Source organism: Mastigoproctus giganteus, chromosome 9 (genome assembly GCF_048544385.1).
Source record: "Mastigoproctus giganteus isolate SK-2022 chromosome 9, ASM4854438v1, whole genome shotgun sequence".
NCBI classification, from domain to species: domain Eukaryota; kingdom Metazoa; phylum Arthropoda; class Arachnida; order Uropygi; family Thelyphonidae; genus Mastigoproctus; species Mastigoproctus giganteus.
This window is the reverse complement of record NC_143583.1, coordinates 43750554-43773373: the sequence shown is the minus strand read 5'-3', so window position 1 is coordinate 43773373 and position 22820 is coordinate 43750554. Positions and strand designations below refer to the sequence as shown.

Here is a 22820-nt window from a genome sequence, read left to right as displayed (position 1 = left end):
ATATAGTGCAAGGAGTCACAGGCTTTCACTGCACTGGCAAAAAAACAACTAAGTAAATAAGAAAATTCCCCTCACACAGGTAAGCATCCAGTAGACCTTTAAATTTATTCAAACTGTCATCCTCAACTACCTGCGAAGACAACTTGTTCCAGCTATCAACAACTTGCTGGCTAAAGGAAGACTACCTACAATCCAATCTAAACCTCAAGAAGCCCTGTAATTTCAATTTGTGACCATTAACATTAGTAGAGGCATATGATGCAAGAAAGCAATTTTATACAGCATCAGCCAAAAAAAAAAAAACCTTCCCATTTCACCCATCCATTTGCTCCAAATGTTTGTCTAGTTCTACCTTTAATTTATTTAAGCTGCAAATGTTTGTCTAGTTCTACCTTTAATTTATTTAAGCTGTCAACTTCTACGACAGATGGAAGTTTGTTCCAGCATTCAACCACATGCTGGCTAAAGGCAAATTTCTGTACATGCATTCTACAACTGTCTTTCCTCAATTTGAATTTATGTCCCCTCAGGCAATTAATCTGGGCAAGAGGAAGAATTCCATCTGCATTGAGCTTGCTCAAACCACTCAACGCCTTATACACCTCAATCAGCTCACCTCACAGGTGCCATGTCACCAGACACTGTAATTTGCAAATCTTAAGCCTTTCTTCATAAGAGCAACTAGTTCTGGAATTGTTTAGAACAGTGAAAATTCTACCTTCACTCATTTTACTAATCCCTCTCAGAGCCTTATAAACTTCAATCAGGTCACCTCTGAGGTGCTTGGCTGCCAAGCTATGTAGCCTACGTAATCGGAGTCTTTCCTCATACCTTCCGCCGATCTCGCCATTCAAGTTGCCGATCTTTGGATCCTTTCAAGAAACTGTCTTTTTTCAGACGAGGTCTCCATACTTAAACTTGATTTACCACACCACATGGAAAATGCTTTAGTTCAATTCCTATAGAGTCAGAAAGAATTAGGGATTTTTTCACATCATGACTAAGTCAGTCAGCCTTAGTTTTACACTGATAGCATCTTTAGTCTTTCTCAGGAAACATAAACAAGAGGACATATATTTAAATTAGAAAAAGGTATTTGCAGGATAGATTTACAGAAATTTGCTTTCAGCCAGAGTAATTGATTATTGGACGAACTTCAATCTAGTGTTATGAAGTGAGAGTTCGAATAAATTTACAGGATTGGAAAAATTATTAGAGGGGACAGTCAAATGAGACAAAATTAAAAACAAAAAAATAATAATCACATAGGTTTAAATATAGAAGCTTGAACATTTTTAATTAAACATTGAGCCACTTGTACCTTAATCACATTTGCTAATATCATCAAAACTATTTTACCCCAATTCTGATAAATTTACATTACAAACTAGGACCAATAATAAGCCACTATTTTCTAATGAAATGGACCCTTTCAAGAAGCTTGATGCCTATTTTTTTTAGGTGCAGTCTCCATACTTGAAAACAGTATTCCGAGTGTGGTCTAACGATAGCCTTATATAATGGGATTATGACATCCTTATCTCTACTAGCAAATGTTCGATAAATCATCGATAGGACATCATGGGCCTTCCTTACAGCCCATCTAAAATGCTCAGAGAACTTCCTGTCTGACCGTATCATAACTGCCAAGTCCCTTTCTTCCACTGCTGACTTTAGTTCAATTCCACCAAGTATATGTTATTTTGTGGTTACTGTTCAAAAGGGCTAGTGTAAGACTTTGCCCTTTGCTAGATTAAAGCAAAGTTCAGCACTTTTCCAATCCAATGGAATCTCTCCCAAGTCCAGTGACCATGTACACATTGGCACTAATGACCTTATGAGTAAGAGATCTGCAGATTTACTTAACAAGAGTACAGGTCAATGCTGAAAACAAGTCGCAAGCTAGAGTTGAATTTGAAAGTGTCTGCAATTCTTCCCAGACACGATAGGAGGGAGTAGATGATGAGAGCCTTTTCAATCAATTCGGCCCTGGAGAGATTGTGCAAAGCTCATGGGGTAGAATTTTTTTTCAGCATGGTCTGTGCTTGCTAAAAGGAGAGACTGCTTCTACAGGGATGGGATACACTTAAATAAAAAGAGTGCAAGAATATTTGCTGATGCTATCGAGGCAGTGTTAGGTGAGGCAGAAAACTGCTAGCTTGGGGGATTCACAGACTAAAAGATTAACAGTAGCCGCAGGCAGAGGCGAAAGTGATCCTTGCACTGCTTCTATTGTAACAAGCAGCAGCCTAGAGAGCAAGTTGCTGGGAGTCATCACAGAAGAAATGAATACATGGGCTGTGTTAGGGTAACTAAGAGTAAGAACAGGTGCATGTATACTAGCATTTACACCAATGCTAGAAGTATAGTAAATAAATTTGATGAATTTTAAGTGCTAATCAAGGCATCAAAGGCAGATATTGTTGGGATATCAGAGACATGGTGTCACACAGATATAAGCAGTGCAGAATTAGAATTTGAGGAGTACAATGTGTACAGAAAAGATAGACAGGGTAGGAAGGGAGGAGTGGTTATGCTGTTAGTTAAGAAACGCATAAAATCTAATGAAGTGCATCCAGCTGACATGGATGAACAGTGCAATTTTGAGTCAGTTTAGTGTGACAAACACTGGGAAAGGGAAATTGAGAGTAGGAGTGTGTTATAGGCCTAATGCCTCTAATGAGTACAACGAACAGTTTTCCAGACAAATAGATTTGTGGGATGCATGTCAATTATGATTCTGTAATAACGGAGAGCAAAGTGGAGAAGAAATTGTTGAAGTTAAACATAAAAAAGGCAACTGGGGTGGATGGAATCTATCCAGTTATATTAAAGGAAGCAGCAAGGGAAGTAACTAAAACCAACATGTTCAAAGGGCAACCAGAGGGGGTAATACTCTTGATCTGATTATCAGCAGTGATGATGCATGCATTAGGAATTTTCAGAAAAAGTAACCACTAGGTGACAGTGATCACAGTCTACTGATGTGGAATTTACTTAAAGATGTAACTACCATCAAGGGCAAAAGGAAGGGTTTTTGTTTTCGTAAAGGTGACTACAGTGGTCTCAGGAAGTTTTTGAATTCTATGTGGGATCAACTGATGATATTAAAAACAGTGAATTTTAAATGGAAGGTCTTCAGGGAATTAATCTTGAAAGTTACTAGGCTTTTCATACCAACTAAAAAATACTGTTCAAGATTTAGGCCTAAATGGATGTCAGATGAACTAATGAGGCTCGTGGCAGAGAAGAAAAATGTGTGGAATGCATATCAATTAGCAGCTGACACAGAAGCCTATGGCAAAGCTAGCCTGTAAGCAAGTCACAAAAGAGGTTAGGCAAGTGAAGGCTGATTATGAGAAATCCTTGGCAAAGAAAGCAATGGAAAAACAACAAAGAATTCTTTACTTATGTAAACATAGAAGGAAGGGGATGAATCAGATTGGTCCACTTGATGTTGGTAGTTAGACTGTCGATGATCCTGGTCAGATTGCTGACAAACCGAATGAGTATTTTGCATCTACATTCACACATGAGGAATTCTGTAAGGAAGGGGAGGACGGAAGTTTACTAAAGGAGGCAGCAAAGGAAGTAAGCAAACCCTTAGCCATAATTATGAGAGCTTCCTTGGACTCAGGGGAGGTACCCATAGACTGGAGATGTGCAAATGTGACCCCAATTCACAAAGGAGGATCAAAGGCTGACACAAGTAATTATAGACCTGTGAGCTTAACTTCTGTTCCAGGAAAATTATTGGAGGCACTGGTTAAAGAAGCACTGCAGGATCATTTAGACAAGACTTCAGTTATAGCTCGGACACAGCATGGTTTTGTTAAGGGGAAGTCTTGCCTGACCAATTTGATTGCGTACTATGATGCAGTCACAAAAGAACTGGATGCAGGGAATAGCTTTGATATTATATACTTGGATCTTAGAAAGGCTTTTGATACTGTTGCACATGGAAGGCTGCTACACAAATTGGAGCAGTGTGACATTGGAGGCAAGTTGCTGCTATGGATAAAGGGGTGGTTGAGGGGGAGAAGACAGAGAGTGGTAATCAATGGACACTGCTCATCGTGGACTAATGTTATTAGTGGAGTCCCTCAGGGCTCAGTGTTGGGTCCATTATTGTTTTCTGTATTTATAAATGATATTGATGATGGTATATCAAGCTTAATGTCCAAGTTTGCAGACGATACAAAGGTTGGCAGGGTTGTCAAGGACACTACTGACACTATGCTGCTGCAACAGGATGTGGAAAGGTTGAGCAGATGGGCTGAGAGGTGGCAAATGAAGTTTAACATTGACAAATGTAAAGTACTACACATGGGAAATAGCAACCCCAGAGCAACGTATCAACTCTGTGGTACTACACTGACAGTGGTAGAGAATGAAAGGGACTTGGGGGTGGTTGTGCAGGCAGATATGAAGTTCTCTGAGCAGTGCAGACGGGCTGCAAGAGTAGCTCATGGAGTATTGTCAATGATATTCAGGAATTTTTCCAGCAGGGATAAGGAGGTGATTATTCCCTTGTATAAGGCAATGGTCAGGCCACACCTAGAGTACTGTATACAGGTCTGGAGGCCTCATTTCAAGAAGGATGTAGAGCTGCTGGAACGAGTACAGAGAAGGGCAACAAGATTAGTGAATGGAACAAAGGGGTGCTCTTACGAAGAAAGGCTTAAGTTTTGCAAATTACAGTGTCTGGAGACTAGGCACCAGCGAGGTGATCTGATAGAGGTGTAGGTGTATAAAGCCTTGAATGGTTTGAGCATGCTCAATGCTGATGGGATTCTTCCTCTAGCTCAGAATAATCACCTGAGAGGGCATAAATTCAAATTGAGGAAAGACAGATGTAGGATAGACGTGCGGAAATTTGCCTTTAGCCAGCGGGTGGTTGATTGGTGGAACAGACTTCCATCCCTTGTAGTGGAAGTTGATAGCCTAAATAAGTTTAAGGCTCAGCTGGACAGGTATTTTGAACGAACAGAGGGGTGAAGTGGAAGTGGGTTTTTTTTTTTTTTTTTTTTTGGCTGATGCTGCATAAGCTTGCTTTCTTGCATCAAATGCCTCTACTAATGCTAATGCTAATGCTAAACTCTAACAGGGAGCTAAATGATTTTGTAATAATGGAGAGCAAAGTGGAGAATAAATTGAAGTTAAACATAAAAAAGGCATCCTGGGGCGGATGGAATCTATCCAGTTATATTGAAAGAGGCAGCGAGGGAAGTAACTAAAACCCTTGGCCATAATTATCAGAGCATCCTTAGATTCGGGGGAGGTTCCCATGGACAGAAGATGTGCAACTGTATCCCCAATTCACAAAGGGGGATTCAAAGGGTGACACAAATAATTATAGACCTGTTAGTTTAACTTCTGTTCTAGGGAAAATAATGGAGTCACTGGTTAAAGAGGTGATACAGGATCACCTACACAAGACTGCAGTAATAGTTCAGACCCAGCATGGGTTTGTTAAGGGGAAATTTTGTCTGACCAATTTGATTAGATTGGATACTATGATGTGGTCACAAAAGAACTGGATGCAGGGAATAGCTTTGATATTATATAATTGGATCTTAGAATGGCTTTTGATACTGTTGCACATGGATAGACTTCCATCTGTTGTTGTGGAAGTTGATAGCATAAATAAATTTAAGGCTGAACTAGACAAACATTTGGAGTGACTGAATGGGTGAAATGGGAAGGGGTTTTTTTTTTTTTTTTTTGGTTCATGCTTTATAAGCTTTCTTTCTTGCATCATAGGCCTCAACTAATGCTAATGCTCTCATAATTAGTCGTAATGGTTCAATGCACTCACTTGCCACCTCCCTTAAAATTATAGGATATATATGTCATCAACCCCAGGAGCCTTATCGCCTGTAGGCTCAAAATTTTTTTCATTAATAATGTGAAATTTCAATATCATTAATTACATATTTTTCCACTTCACTGCCATAATTTCTGATTGACATAAAGGGTTTCTCTTCTACAAATTGGTGACATTACAGCAGCATTTCCTGAATTTCTGCATAATGTGATTTAAGCTGTTGAATTCACAGAAGAACAGTTGTACAACTGTGACGAAATAACACTGTGCTATAAACTGTCAAGTCACCAGATATTAAAAAGGCATCCAACAAAGAGGGCATAAAAACTAACAAAGGGAGAATTACTGTTTTACTGTGCACACAAAAAAATCACAAGCTAAAGCCATTGTGCATTAGTAGAAGTCTTTTTTTTTTTTTTTTTTTTTTGGTAGTTGTTGGCGCATAGGCTTCTGTGGCCATAATGCACCTCACAAGGTTTTTGCAGTACTTTGATCCAAACCCGAGGCAGGAATTGAACCCGTGACCTTTGGGTTGCCAGGCAGGCACTTTACCCACCCGGCTAGCCCGGTCGGCTAGTAGAAGTCAAAGTCCCTGTTGTTTTAATCATATCAATATGAAATCTCTACCTGTGATTTATAAAAATTGATCTAACACTGGGATGATGAGTGATATTTTTGCTTCATGGTTTGAAATTTGAAATGTAATCATTATTATTATTATTATTTACTAGCTATATAGTGCAAGGAGGCCTGAGGCTTATGCTGCACCAACTAAAAGAAAAAAAAAAAAAAAAATTTTCCAAGTTACCCAGAGAGAGAGACAGAAGTAGAAGGGAATCACCAAGAAGAGAAGAATGATGATATCCAGCTCAGGACCCTGGGTGTGCTAAGCCCATATTCACCAGATGTGAGCCCCTGGGGTTACATTTCAGATGAGTCTGTGCCATCAATGAGATGGCACTTGCTTTCCAAAAAATGTGAAGAAAAGGATCTGTTACAGTTGGATCACTGCCCAGTTCATCCTTCGGCTGACTTCCTAAAATTGAAAGGTGGCAAGGTCAGAGTAACATTTCTGCCAAGGAGAACTAATTCAGCGCATGGATCAGGGCATTATCCAAGCCTACTATCACAGTGAGCTATCTGATGGTTGTTAACTCAGAAATTCAAAGTTCTAGAATTTCTGAAAACATTAACACTGAAAGATGTTGCATACAATATTGGATTAGCATGGGAGAAAGTAATAAATTAAAAACTGAGGGGAAAAAACCATTGTGTACCCCATATGCACAAAAGGCATTTTATGTGAAAACATCTTTGACGAAAATCAGAACCGTTTTAAAATCAAACAGCTGGAACCAAAGTTATGAACGATGTAACATTTTATGCTCAAGCCCACTACTTACTCTACCAAATCAACATGACATTAGCATCAACAATATAACATTTTATGCTCAAGCGTGTTACTTACTCTACTGAATCAATGTTTGGAAGAGGTTAGCGAATTCCAAGCCAATAGCCTAATTACCCATTTGATTGTAGCCATTTGTTGAATAGTACTAGTGCAACAATGCAAGTATTTCTATTGTTGCAATTCACATTTTCATTACACCCATTGTTAGATGCCACTATAAATGTTTTCACATCAAACATTTTCTGATTAGTGTAAGGGAACTGAATGCCACATGCATGAGTCTTCAATGATGCTGAAGTCGTCAAATGCCGAGCGCTGTCAAGCGTATCAAGCAAGCCAATCTAAGAAAATAAAGATCGGTGACAAAAGATTCTACCACAGCCTGAGAAACACTACATCCACCATTGATCTACAAAATGAGTTTGCCAGGCTTGGAACTAACCAGCAACAAACAAGACAGGAAAGCAAACGCTTCTTGATTAGACTGGGGTTTGAGCCAGTGACCACCAAATACAGAGAATGCAGAAAGGTCAGGGAATGACCACCGCATATCCCTGGAGCAATATGGCCTTAGTTGCTAATGCTCCTAAAAACCAAATAACAACAACAAGACAGGACAGCTTGCTCGAATTCATCCACAATAGGAACTCTTAGTTCTCTCACTCAACTGCCAAAGCCAAAAACGTCTATCTAAGACTTGGTAAGACAATTAGCATTAGCATTAGCATTAGTAGAGGCATTTGATGCAAGAAAGCAAGCTTATGCAGCATCAGCCAAAAAAAAAAAAAACCACTTCCACTTCACCCCTCTGTTCATTCAAAATACCTGTCCAGCTGAGCCTTAAACTTATTTAGGCTATCAACCTCCACCACAAGGGATGGAAGTCTGTTCCACCAACCAACCACCCGCTGGCTAAAGGCAAATTTCCGCACGTCTATCCTACATCTGTCTTTCCTCAATTTGAATTTATGCCGTCTCAGGTGATTTTTCTGAGCTACAGGAAGAATCCCATCAGCATTGAGCATGCTTAAACCATTCAAGACTTTATATGCCTCTATCAGATCACCTCACCAGTGCCTAGTCTCCAGACACTGTAATTTGCAAAACTTAAGCCTTTCTTCGTAAGAGCACCCCTTTGTTCCATTCACTAATCTTGTTGCCCTTCTCTGTACTCGTTCCAGCAGCTCTACATCCTTCTTGAAATGAGGCCTCCAGACCTGTATACAGTACTCTAGGTGTGGCCTGACCATTGCCTTATACAAGGGAATAATCACCTCCTTATCCCTGCTGGAAAAATTCCTGTATATCATTGACAATACTCCATGAGCTACTCTTGCATCCCGTCTGCACTGCTCAGAGAACTTCATATCTGCCTGCACAACCACCCCCAAGTCCCTTTCATTCTCTACCACTGTCAGTGTAGTACCACAGAGTTGATACGTTGCTCTGGGGTTGCTGTTTCCCATGTGTAGTACTTTACATTTGTCAATGTTAAACTTCATTTGCCACCTCTCAGCCCATCTGCTCAACCTTTCCAGATCCTGTTGCAGCAGCATAGTGTCAGTAGTGTCCTTGACAACCCTGCCAACCTTTGTATCGTCTGCAAACTTGGACATTAAGCCCGATATACCATCATCAATATCATTTATAAATACAGAAAACAATAATGGACCCAACACTGAGCCCTGAGGGACTCCACCAGGGCTCCCACTCCTGGGTTTTTCCACCCAGATCTGGGTTTTTTGATTGTCATCTGGGTTGATAGGTTTTTTTCACAAAAATATCTCATTATCTGGGTTTTTTCGGTAATTTTTAATTTTAAGTCAAAATTTATTTTTATTTCTTGTAAATACAATAAAATTTAATACATTTAATAACAGTTTACAATTTTCTTAATTTTATATTCTAACAATACTGATCATAATTTGTAATATCTCAAGTGCTTGTACAAAATACTACAAATGTAAAAGGATTTCAAAGTTTTCGCAGGGTTCTATACTATGAAATTACGCTTACATGTTCATACATGTAAGCATACATGTTCGTGTTACTAACATGAACATGTACTTTACATTTGTCAATGTTAAACTTCATTTGCCACCTCTCAGCCCATCTGCTCAACCTTTCCAGATCCTGTTGCAGCAGCATAGTGTCAGTAGTGTCCTTGACAACCCTGCCAACCTTTGTATCGTCTGCAAACTTGGACATTAAGCCCGATATACCATCATCAATATCATTTATAAATACAGAAAACAATAATGGACCCAACACTGAGCCCTGAGGGACTCCACCAGGGCTCCCACTCCTGGGTTTTTCCACCCAGATCTGGGTTTTTTGATTGTCATCTGGGTTGATAGGTTTTTTTCACAAAAATATCTCATTATCTGGGTTTTTTCGGTAATTTTTAATTTTAAGTCAAAATTTATTTTTATTTCTTGTAAATACAATAAAATTTAATACATTTAATAACAGTTTACAATTTTCTTAATTTTATATTCTAACAATACTGATCATAATTTGTAATATCTCAAGTGCTTGTACAAAATACTACAAATGTAAAAGGATTTCAAAGTTTTCGCAGGGTTCTATACTATGAAATTACGCTTAATGTTCATACATGTAAGCATACATGTTCGTGTTACTAACATGTATGCACAGCCTATTGAGCAGGCGGAAGGCGGTCTTTACTGCACAGTCTTTCGTGATCGTTTGTGGTATTATTGCATTATTTGGTGTGATTTTTACATTTATGCGTGTACTACATACAGTGATATAATAAATTTAAATTGTAGTGACTATTTCTATTTTATGTTAATGGATTAGTGATTTATTTTTTATTTTATAGAACATTTTAAATAAGATAATTGCTAATTAGCCATACCCACAAATTGCCCACAATGTCTGAAACTTGTTCCCCACAGAGAAAGATGAGTAAACGGTGGTATACTCAAAATTTTAGAAATGAATGGTTAGAAGATCCGGAATTAAAGATTGGTTGAAAGAAGACAGTAATGAAAAAGGTGCGTCTTACTGTATTTGTTGTGAAATGAAATTAAAGAATGCCAATAAATCGATGTTACTAGTGCATAAAAATACAGTTTAAAAAAAAAAAAAGTGCAGATATTGCTAAGACAAGTTCAACGTTAGACACGTTCTTCACAAAACGTAAACCTACGGAGAATGAAGAAGTAGCAAAGGCAGAGTTAACAATTGCTGCACTCATTTCTGAGCATAATATTCCATTTGCGCAATGTGATCACCTTATAGAAGCATGTAAGAAAGCATTTCATGATAGCAATATTGAAAAACAAGTTCAGATGAAGGCGACTAAAGTCTCTTATCTTATACAAGATGGCATAGCCTATCATGAAAATATATACATTTCTAACATATGCAGAAACAACAAGTTTTCAATGATAATAGATGAAAGTACAGATTTATCTTTATCGCAAGTTTTAGCTGTTGTTTGTTAGATATTTTGATATTCAAAAACTTGATGTTGTAGATGTGTTACTTGACACTGTTTGTGTCAAAAATGGTACTTCAGAAGGGCTTTATCAAGCTGTAAAAGATCTTTTCATAGAAAAAAACATTCAAATAAGTAATCTCGTTGGCTCTGGAAGTGATAATTGTGCCACTATGATGGGTACTAAGAGTGGGTTCCAGTCATTGCTAAAAAAGTATGTACCATCAGTATTTATAATGGCATGTGTTTGCCATTCTTTTGCATTATGTGCTAGTCATTCAGTCAAGGTACTGCCATCATATCTAGAAATATTTATAAAAGATATCTCTTGTTATTTTTCCCGTAGTAGTAAAAGATTAAACGAGTTCAAAATGATTCAAGATGTTGTAGATAATGCTAAAAAATCCCCAAATTAGCACAAACACGTTGGTTATCCCATGGCAATGTAATAAAAATTATTATTGAGCAGTGGGATGCGTTAGTTCTTTATTTTCAGTCTCAATCAAAAATTGACAAAATCGATGGTGCAGGAAATATTTACAATACTATGATCACCAAAGGAACTAAGCATATGTTGTTGTTTTTAGGATATGTACTGGAGAAAATAAACTGCCTGAATATTGAATTTCAAACTGAGCATTTCAGATTGCACTTACTTCATTCAATGGTTTCAATTGAGTATAAAAATATTCTTAGTTTTTTCATAAAAGAAGAAGTCATTACTTCGTGCAAGCTGGTTGAAATTGATCCAAGCAATACAATAAATCATAAGCCTCTGAATAAAATATATTTGGGAGGCTGTTGTATGGCCTTATTAAATTCAACACCACTTGGTGACAGTGAAAGCAGGTTTAAAAATGATTGCTTAAAATTTCTTGTTGAACTTTGTATGGAAATCAGAAAAAGATTTCCTCTAAATGATGATGGAATTATCGCCAGTCTCAATGTTCTTGACCCAGCAGTGATACATGATCGTGCCAATTCGCCATCCTCCATTTTCCATTTAGCAATGCAGTTCCCTCACCTTGTTTCTGAAGACAAAATAGATCTTCTAGATGATGAATGGAGATCATTTCGTTTAAATCAAGATTTAGATTTCTCTTACAAAACCATCCCTGAGTTATGGTATCTGATACGTAATGTAAAAGACGGCTTTAATAATTCTAAATATGAGATTTTATCTTACTTTATGACCAGTCTAGCTATTTTACCTCACTCTTCGGCAAGAGTAGAAAGAATCTTCTCCCAAGTAAACCATATAAAAACAAAAGCCACAAACTCCCTTAAACCAGAAACTGTGAAAAATCGACTAATGGCAAAACAGGTGATAAATAGATGTAATCAAAATTGCTATACATGGAAAACTAATTTAGAATTGGTAAAAGAAGTCATACAAGGAACTTGTCATAAAAGATACGAAGAATGTTTGAAAAAAAATGAAAGAACTTCAAAAAATAAATGTGGAGGGAACTGAATGGGATGAAAATTCTGATTACAATTAAATAAAAGATATTTTTGCATGGTAAGTTTTATCTTATTTGTGTTGCTATACAATATGATGAAAACTAGGTTTTTTTTGGGTTTATTTAAGTTGCAATCTAAGTTTTTTTTAAAATTTGTGAGTGGGAGCCCTGGACTCCACTAATAACATCAGTCCACGATGAGCAGTGTCCATTGATTACCACTATCTGTCTTCTCCCCCTCAACCACCCCTTTATCCATAGCAGCAATTTGCCTCCAATGTCACACTGCTCCAATTTGTGTAGCAGTCTTATATGTGCAACAGTATCAAAAGCCTTTCTAAGATCCAAGTATATAATATCAAAGTTATTCCCTGCATCCAGTTCTTTTGTGACTGCATCATAGTATCCAATCAAGTTGGTCAGGCAAGACTTCCCCTTAACAAAACCATGCTGTGTCTGAGCTATAACTGAAGTCTTGTCTAAATGATCCTGCAGTGCTTCTTTAACCAGTACCTCCATTAATTTTCCTGGAACAGAAGTTAAGCTCACAGGTCTATAATTACTTGTGTCAGCCTTTGATCCTCCTTTGTGAATTGGGGTCACATTTGCACATTTCCAGTCTATGGGTACCTCCCCTGAGTCCAAGGAAGCTCTCATAATTATGGCTAAGGGTTTGCTTACTTCCTTTGCTGCCTCCTTTAATATAACTGGATAGATCCCATCCACCCCGGGTGCCTTTCTTGTGTTTATCTTCAACAGTTTCTCCTCCACTTTACTCCCAGTTATTTCAAGATTCTGTAGTTTACTGCTAGAGTTGAATACACCTCTGGCATTCCCCTCGCTGAATAACTCCTCATGTGTGAATGTCGATGCAAAATATTCATTTAGTTTGTTAGCTACCTGAGCAGGATCATCAACACTTGACCCATCTATATCAAGTGGACCAATCTGATTCATCCCCTTCCTTCTAGAGTTTACATAAGTAAAGAACTCTTTGCTGTTTTTCTTTGCATCCCTTGCCAAGGATTTCTCGTAATCTGCCTTCGCCTGCCTAACCTCCTTTGTAACTTGGTTGCATATCAACTTGTATCTATCATAGGCTTCTGTGTCATGTGTTAATTTGTATGTATCCCATGCATTTTTCTTCTCTGCCATATGCCTCATTAGTTCATCTGACATCCATTTTGGCCTAAACCTTGAACAATATTTCTTAGTTGGTATGTAAAGCCTAGTAGCTTCCAAGATAAGTTCTTTGAATGCTTCTCATTTTGAATTTGCTGTTGGTAACATCATCAGTTGGTCCCACTGTATAGAATTTAAATACTGTCTCAGTCCAATAACAAGAGTGTCAGTATCTCAAACATCAATTGTGTGGTTCAATTCAAGTGTGAAACCAAATGGACAGCTGGAGCCACAATATATCACAACAAGATGGATGAGGTACACATTGTTACACCATACTAAAGATATCACCTATCAACAAATGACTGTCCGACAGTCAGTGTTCGGCCATTAGAGATATATATGTACAACAGAGTGCTTGTTACCCAACGGTCAAGTGAAGTGATACTTACAATGGTTGTCTATATTTCTCCTAACAGTGACATATAGGATATAACTAATTCCATTCATTTTATTTTGTTGCCATATACCCATACTCATGATCATGAGCAGCATATCACACCGGCATATCGTATACCCATGATCAGCGATTTCAACGTTAATTCGAATTGGAAGAAACTAAATCATTAATTACTTTCCTGCAAGAAACGTTCAATCTAACTCTCAACACTAATCCCTCAATTTAAACTATAAGATCGGGTACCTTGATCGATGCTGTTTTCCAGAGATATTTATATATTGTAATCACAAGTATACATCTCTTATTTTTGTTATCATAAATCCATTGTGTCTTGTGTTTGAGTTGAAATCTTTGAAATTTATGAATAATCGATAAAATATTTACAATACAAAAGCTCTTTTATTTCTTAATCAATATATACAAATCAAAATACCTAAAAGAAACACAAAGATTAGTTTCTTTTAGGTATTCTGAAGTAACGTGGTAACGAAAATGTGAGATGGAAATGCCGTCATTTCGTTACCACATTACTTCACTCCACTACTTACTCTACCGAATCAACATTAGTGACTGGGTTAGCGTCATTTAAGAAGTAATGCAATCGGCATCATTTCCGCGTCACATTTTTGTGACAAATTGGTTTTACTTCAGTCCGAAATTTAATAGGTGCCGCGAAAGATGTTTTCACATCAAAAATGTAGCGGAAAAGATGAGATACTAATAATAACCTTGAATTAGCAACATTTTCAGAATAAGAAGCAGAGGATGCTTGTAATGTATTTGGTGGCCAGTATAACCTAGCTGCTTGGATTGTAGGTGAATACAGAAGATCCGGCTGCACATTGCCTGACTAAGGAAGAAATTACATCCTCTGTGAACAGTGGGAAGACAATCAACAAACAGAAGGCCAATGACTCAGAAGATAATCCGGATGTTGTTGTTGTTGTTATTGTTATTTGATTTTTAGGAGCATTAGTGAGCATTTAGGAGCATCAGTTCTGGGCTACAACTAAGGCCATATTGCTCCGGGATATGCGGTGGTCATTCCCTGACCTTTCCACATCCTCCCTATTTGGTGGTGATGGGCTCGAACTCCGGTCTAATCAAGAAGCATGTGCTACGCACTGCTGCTCCTTCCCACCTGGCTATGGAGGTGCCTATAATGCGGATAACTTGTGTATGGAAAAAGCACCAAAAATTAACAATGTGCTTGAAAACATTGAGGTGATTTGGCATGGTTAGAATATTAGAGTGATGGTGAACATCTTCATTATTGCGTGTGACCACTATTAAGAATTATGTACTGAAAAAATGCCGAAACAGTTCCAGTAAACTAAATTACATGACTATTTCAGTATGTAAAATGTAAGCCCATAACAGCATTGTGTATTATTAATAAATTAAGCTATGCTATCATATTAAGTATTAGTAGAACATAAAGGGAATTATATAACCTTTAATACTTTATATCTTCTATACTAGTATAACATTAGTAAATAAAGTATTTATGTTAAAAAAATTGGTAAAATTTTTTCAGCTATAATATGAGTATTAATACCTACATTATAAGCAAAACAAACTAATAAATAAAAAAATAAGGAAAACTTTAAAGTTGTCACTTGATACCTGCATTATATATATTACTCCACGGGGCTCACATCTGGTGAGTATGGGCTTGGAAAACCCAGGGCCCTGAGCTGGATATCATCATTCTTCTCTTTCTTGGTGATTCTTTTCTACTTTCTCTCTCTTCTCTCTCTCTCTCTCTCTCTCTCTCTCTCTCTCTCTCTCTCTCTCTGTGTGTGTGTGTGTGTGTGTGTGTGTGTGTGTGTGTGTGTGTGTGTGTGTTCAAATAGGGAGGCTACTGGAAAGCAGCAGCCAAAAATTGAATCTGCAGTATTGATTCAGTCAATAACTTTAATATTTGTTGCTTTTCTAAGAATATTTTAATTTATTTCCTGATAACATAGCAAAGTCCTAATTTTGTACATTTTAAAACTGAAATGGACAACCATAGTGAGGTGGCAGACTAACATTTTCATGCAATCAGGACTGGTTCTCTAAGCCTCTCTTTAACAGGCTGTGACACTCATGCAGGGTTTTTCCTAAAACATGAAATTTAATCAGTGCTCAAACATTTGTGCACATGACACTCACCTGCACTTTATTCAAAACCCATATTTCACACTGCATAACAGAAAAATGTTTTCTCCACTCCACTTACATATAATGGGCATATTAAAAATGGACAATGGTTGATACTATCAGCACATGTAACAGGAGTTCACTTGTACAATCACACACCAGTGCTGCCATACAAGAAACTTCTGATATTCCCCTATATACAGATAATGGCAAATCCAACTAATATTGGACACGATATTATCCAAGCATACATTTTTATTTTCAGATTTTAAATAGACAGATTTTAAATTTTTATGGTTTAATTCAAATAAGTGACTAATTCTCTAGCTTGATTGCTACATTTTCAAACACACAAAATAAACGTACAGAACTAAAAGATAAGGCACATTTGTACAAAGATGTGATGTTTTTAATATTATAAACAAATATATTTTATACCATTCCTATTAGATCATAACTTTTTTAATATGATTCCATTTATCTCATTGGTAGATAACAGCTGCCCAAACGAAAATAAAGTTATGTATATTTATTTCAACTCTGAATAAATTATTCTGCTTATACAAACAGCACTTCCTATGCCATTCCTAAATGCAGCAGTTTTCTGATGAATCCAGGACCTTCCCAGTAGCCTCTGTAAAAATCAATAATATTTTGTTAAGTTTAAACTATCAAAATTGTATGCAGTGTGAATAATGTAATAACCAGAGAATATTCAACATGAAATAAAACAAATATCACATATAACTTAGCAAATATGTTCTTGTTTATACTCCAGCACGACCACCAGGTCAGTGGATTTTACAATAAATCAATCAATACAAATGTTAATCGTATTTAGCAGTCACAGGTTTGAACAGCAGTCCACTCAAAGAGCATGTGCTACTGCACTCACACTCCTGACCACTTGGCTATGTCAGGCCTAAGTTTCATATTTAAGTTTCAGTAAAAATGCTGTGTGTTGCATGTGTGAGTGCACACATGCACAACCAACACACACATAAAAATGCAGTAGACATGATCTGAAAGATAAATTTTTACCAGAAATAAAACAATTCCATTCTTTTTCAAAATCCAAAATGCTTATTTTACTGAACTGTATTATAATATTTATCACATTCCACTGATCAAATTAGAGAGGATATATTCTACACTCATTTGTTGGTAGATTTAATTACTTGACTAAATTTATACTAACGCTAAATCACCTTTTGACTTATGTGACCTTTATCTAATTTTTGATAATAATATTAATATATGCACAACTTATTACCAAATTAATCCTCATAAAGTGATCTTCTTATCATGATTACATTTCAGATGTTAAAAATACTTCCATTCCATTTACTGATCTAACATCAACTAGCTGAACTATCTTCCATTCTGCTAACAATGCAGTTTGAATCCACTATTATTATCTCTATATCGAAATACAGTTAAGTCTATAATGCTGAAACTGATAAATTCACACTTTTCTAATGTATTAGTTGGTAAGACCAAATGATGCAGGGGGGGGGAGGAACTTTTACTGCATCAGCCAAAAAAATAATAATAATAATATAAGAGAAAATATAACAGAAAACAGAATAAATCATACTATTCCCATTCCCACAAGACAACCAACCAACCAACCAACCAACCAACCAACCAACCATCCATCCAACTTGTTCCAGTGTTCAACAACTTGCTGCCCATAAGTGAACTTTATTGGAAACAAACTTTTGTTATTTCATGAGATTTTATATATGTGACCTGTGCTTCTCCTCTCATCTATAAGGAAGAGCAGACCCTCATTCATTTTACTCAACTCCTTCAGTGCTTTATACATCTCAATCAGATATCCACCTTAAATGTCTAGTTGTCAAACTTTGCAGTCCACACTTTCTAAGCTATTCTTCATATACTCATTGATTTGCACTCATCACTAATCTGCTCACCCTCCCTTGAACTCTCTCCAGAAGTCTTTCTGTAGATGAAGTCTCCAGATTTGAATAAAATATTACAAATGCAATCTAACCATCATCTTATATAGAGTGATAATGATGTCCTCCTCCATACTAGCAGAGATCCAATAAATCAGACAGGACACCATGTGAAGCCACCTCTCAATATTTCCTGGAAAATTTTCTCAGGTTGAATCATAACCTGAGAAACATAAGAAACACATAAAATCCAAGGAAGTGCAGCCAGTCGACATCACTGGACAGTGCAGTGTGGAGTCAGTTTGGTGTGACATAAGCACTGGGAAATCAAAATTGAGAGTAGGAGTGTGCTATAGGCCTAATGACTCTGATGAGTATAATAAGAAACTGTAAAGATAAGAGTGGGCCAGTAAATCAGAGAGTCTTATAATGGAGGATTTTAATTCCCCAGATATTGACAGGAATTTGTGGGTTGGTCACTCACACACTAGCAAGGCTTTTGGGGATTTATTGGATGATTTTTTTCTACATTAGCATGTTTGGGAGGCAACTAGAGGGAGTTATACTCTTGATCTGATTTTCAGTAGTGATTCATCATGCATTAAGAATCTGCAAATAAAGGAATCACTAGGTGGCAGTGATCACAGTGTGCTGAAGTGGGATTTACTCAAAGAGATAACTACCATCAGGGGTAAAGGAAGGGTTTTTGCTTTTGTAAAGGCGACTACGGTAGTGTGAGACAGTATTTAAATTCTATACGGTGGGACCAACTGATGATGTTACCAACAGCAAATCCAAAATGGGAGGCATTCAAAGAATTAATCTTGGATACATATCAATTAAGGTGACATGGAAGCCTATGATAGATATAAGCTGGTCTGTAACCAAGTCACAAAGGGGATTAGGCAGGCAAAGGCAGATTATCAGAAATCCTTGGCAAAGGATGCAAAGAAAAACAACAAAGAGTTCTTTACCTATGTAAACCCTAAAAGGAAAGGAATTAATCAGATTGGTCCACTGGATACTGATGGTTCAACTGTTCATTATCCTGCTCAGGTGGCTCACAAACTAAATGAGTATTTTGCATCCTCATTCACCCATGAGGAGTTATTCAGGGAGGTGAATGCCAGAGGTGAATTAAACTCTGGCAGTGAGCTAGATGATTTTGTAATAACTGAGAGGAAAGTGGAGGAGAAATTGTTGAAGATAAACATAAAACAGGCACCCAGGGTGAATGGGATCTATCCAGTTATATTAAAGGAGGCAGCAAAGGAAGTAAGCAAACCCTTAGCCATAATTATGAGAGATTCCTTGGACTCAAGGGAGGTACCCATGGACTGGAGATGTGCAAATGCGACCCCAATTCACAAAGGAGAATCAAAGGGCGACAAAAGTAATTACAGACCCGTTAGTTAGTTTAACTTCTGTTTCAGAGAAATTAATGGAAGCACTGGTTAAAGAAGTATTGCAAGATCATCTAGACAAGAATTCAGTTATAGCTCGGACACACCATGGTTTTGTTAAGGGGAAGTCTTGTCTGACCAATATGATTACATACTATGATGTGGTCACAAGGGAACTGGATGCAGAGAATAACTTTGATATCATATATTTGGATCTTAGAAAGGCTTTTTATACTGTTGCACATGGAAGACTGCTGCACAAATTAGAGCAGTGTAGCACTGGAGGCAAATTGCTGCTAGGGATAAAGGGATGGTTGAGTGGAAGAAGACCAAGAGTGGTAATCAATGGACACTGCTCTTTGTGGACTAATGTTATTAGTGGAGTCCCTCAGGGTTCAGTGTTCGGTCCATTGTTGTTTTCTGTATTTATAAATGATATTGATGATGGTATATCAGGCTTAATGTCCAAGTTTGCAGACGATACAAAGGTTGGCAGGGTTGTTAAGGAAATTAATGACAGTACGCAGGACCAACAGGATCTAGAAAAGTTGAGCAGATGGGCTGAGAGGTGGCAAATGAAGTTTAACATTGACAAATGCAAAGTACTACATAAGGGAAGCAGTAACCCCAGAGTAACGTATCAACTCTATGGTACTACACTGACAGGTATGTAAGGTATGTTTGTGTCAGACGGCACCTGGGATTTCTCCCATCTCCGCATGTGTTTCGCTTTATCTAGGACAGTACACTGTCAAGCCAGAAACTTGAAAGTGTGGGCCGTGTCTGTGCAGTGTGATATGTTGTGCCCATTGTTTATCCGGCTTATTGGATATTCAGGCCCCTAGTGGGGCCCAACGTTGCCCATATCTTGCCACGTGGAGGCTAGCCGGGTGTATCCAGTATCACAACAAATAGCTCTGGCAGGTCCTGCCACCTAGTTTCCTCGGATTTCAGTGGCTAGAAGCTATAAAAAAAAAAAAAAAATTATGCGTTTGACATTAATGCTTAATGGGATTGCTGTTAGGTACTACACTGACAGTGGTAGAGAATGAAAATGACTTGGGGGTAATTGTGCAGGCAGATGTGAAGTTTTCTGAGCAGTGCAGACGGTCTGCAAGAGTAGCCCATGGTGTCTTGTCAATGATAGACAGGAATTTTTCTAGCATGGATAAGGACGTCATTATCCCCTTGTATAAGGCAATGGTCAGGCCACACCTTGAGTACTGTATATAGGTCTGGAGGCCTCATTTTAAGAAGGATATAGAGCTGTTGGAACGAATAAGAGAGGGGCAACAAGATTAGTGAATGGAACGAAGGGTTGCTCTTACGAAGAAAGGCTTATTTTTTTCAGATTACAGTGTCTGTAGACTAGGCACCTGCAAGGTGATCTGATTGAGGTGTATAAAGCATTGAATGGTTTGAGCATGTTCAATGCTGATGGGATTCTTCCTCTTGCTCAAAATAATCACCTGACAGGGCATAAATTCAAATTGAGGAAAGACAATTGTAGGATAGATGTGCAGAAGTTTGCCTTTAGCCAGCGGGTAGTTGATTGGTGGAACACACTTCCATCTTTTGTTGTGGAACTTGATAGCCTAAATAAATTTAAGGCTGAGCTGGACAGGTATTTGGAACGAATGGAGGGATGAAATGAGAGCGTTTTTTTTTTTTTTTTTGGCTGATGCATTAGCATTAGTAGAGGCATATGATGCAAGAAAGCAAGCTTATGCAGCATCAGCCCAAAAAAAAAAAAAAAAACTTCCACTTCACCCCTCCATTTGTTCGAAATACCTGTCCAGCTGAGCCTTAAATTTATTTATGCTATCACCTTCCACAACAAGGTATAGAAGTCTGTTCCACCAACCAACTACCTGCTGGCTAAAGGCAAATTTCCGCACATCTATCCTACATCTGTCTTTCCTCAATTTGAATTTATGCCCTCTCAGATGATTATTCTGAGCAAGAGGCAGAATCCCATCAGCATTGAGCATGCTCAAACCATTCAAGACTTTATACGCCTCTATCAGATCACCTCACCAGTGCCTAGTCTCCAGACACTGTAATTTGCAAAACTTAAGCCTTTCTTCGTAAGAGCAACCCTTTGTTCCATTCACTAATCTTGTTTCCCTTCTCTGTACTCATTCCAGCAGCTCTACATCCTTCTTGAAATGAGGCCTCCAGACCTGTATGATTCCTTTCGCCTCAAAGGTGGTACTTGTGCATATATCCGTTCTGATATTCCCTGTCAGAGACTTGGAAATTTGGAATCTCCTCTCTTTGATCTTCTCTGGCTTAAAATCTCTCTACCTCATTGTGTCAAATTCATCTGTTGTCTCTACCGTTCTCCCAACTCCACTAATCACTTGGAGCTCTTTGACTTCCTCTCTTTGCAAATTGACTTTCTCCAGTCCAACTTTCCTAACAGTGAGGTAATTTTCCTTGGTGATTTTAATGTTCACAACTCCAGCTGGCTTCCGTTTTCTAGTCACACCGACCCAGCAGGTCGAGATGTTGAGGCTTTTGCAATTACTAATGACCTAGCACAGATTGTTCAATTACCTACAAGAATTCCGGATAATCCTAATCATACAGCCAATACGCTTGATCTTTTTCTCACAAACAACCCTTCTAAGTACACAGTCGAAGTGAGAGGCCCTTTAGGCACTTCAGATCACAACTTGGTGATTGTTTCTTCTCCAATGGAACCTTTATCTCATGGCTATTCCCAACCTCATGTTGTTTGGCATTACAAGAATGCAAAATGGGATGACCTGCTAGACTTCTTTTCTTCTTTTCCTTGGTCAGATTACTGTTTCAAAACTTCTGATGTCAATGTTTGTTCAGATAGTGTCAGTGAAATTATTCTTGCAGGAATGGAATCCTTTATCCCACACTACACTTTAAAATCTCATCCTTTATCTAAACCTTGGTTTTCCAATAAATGTGCTAAGGCTGTTCAAGAGAAGAATGTTGCATATCGTAATTGGCTTGTTTCTAATTCTTCAGTTTCATTTTCTGCCTACACCAAAGCTCGCAACAATTGTAAAACAGTTATTAATCAGTCCAAACTAGAGTTTGAACAGGCTAAGAGTAGAAAACTTACTTCTTGCCCTAATGGTAGCTGAGCATTCTGATCTCTTTCCAAAGCTATTGGCCGCAACTATTGCCCATCTCTGCTCCCACCTCTGTCCAAACCAGATGGTTCTGTTGTCACTTCAGCCAAGGATAAAGCTGACCTGCTAGCATCCCATTTTTCTTCCAGCTCATATATTTATGATCTTGGTAAAACACCTCCCACCATTCCCAACACACTCCATTCAATGCCTCCTGTGGTCTTCCGTCAAAAGGATATCAGAAGGATTTTGATGAATCTCGATGCTAAGAAAGCTCCAGGTCCTGATGGTATTTCTCCACTTGTTCTCAAAACCTGTGCTCCTGAACTTACTCCTATTCTTTGCCGCCTTTTTTCACTTTCTTATTCCAAAGGTGTTTTTCCTTCTGCTTGGAAATTTGCTCATATCCAGCCAGTTCCTAAAAAGGGTGACAAATCCCTCCCATCCAATTATCGTCCCATTGCAATTACTTCTACTCTTTCTAAAGT

The 22820-nt window shown here is 37.9% G+C and overlaps 1 protein-coding gene across 2 annotated transcripts in view; it reads right to left on the bottom strand.

Annotated features, from left to right (window-relative positions):
* Positions 1-16374: 16374 nt before the first annotated feature.
* Positions 16375-22820, bottom strand: part of Sqor (Sulfide quinone oxidoreductase) — a 133406-nt gene continuing 126960 nt past the window's right edge. For both annotated transcript variants that reach the window (XM_090382089.1, XM_090382090.1), the window contains one exon: positions 16375-16528. In XM_090382089.1, coding sequence (XP_090238215.1) covers positions 16471-16528 — 58 coding nt within the window. In that variant the 3' untranslated portion in view covers positions 16375-16470. The remainder of the gene's footprint in view (positions 16529-22820) is intronic.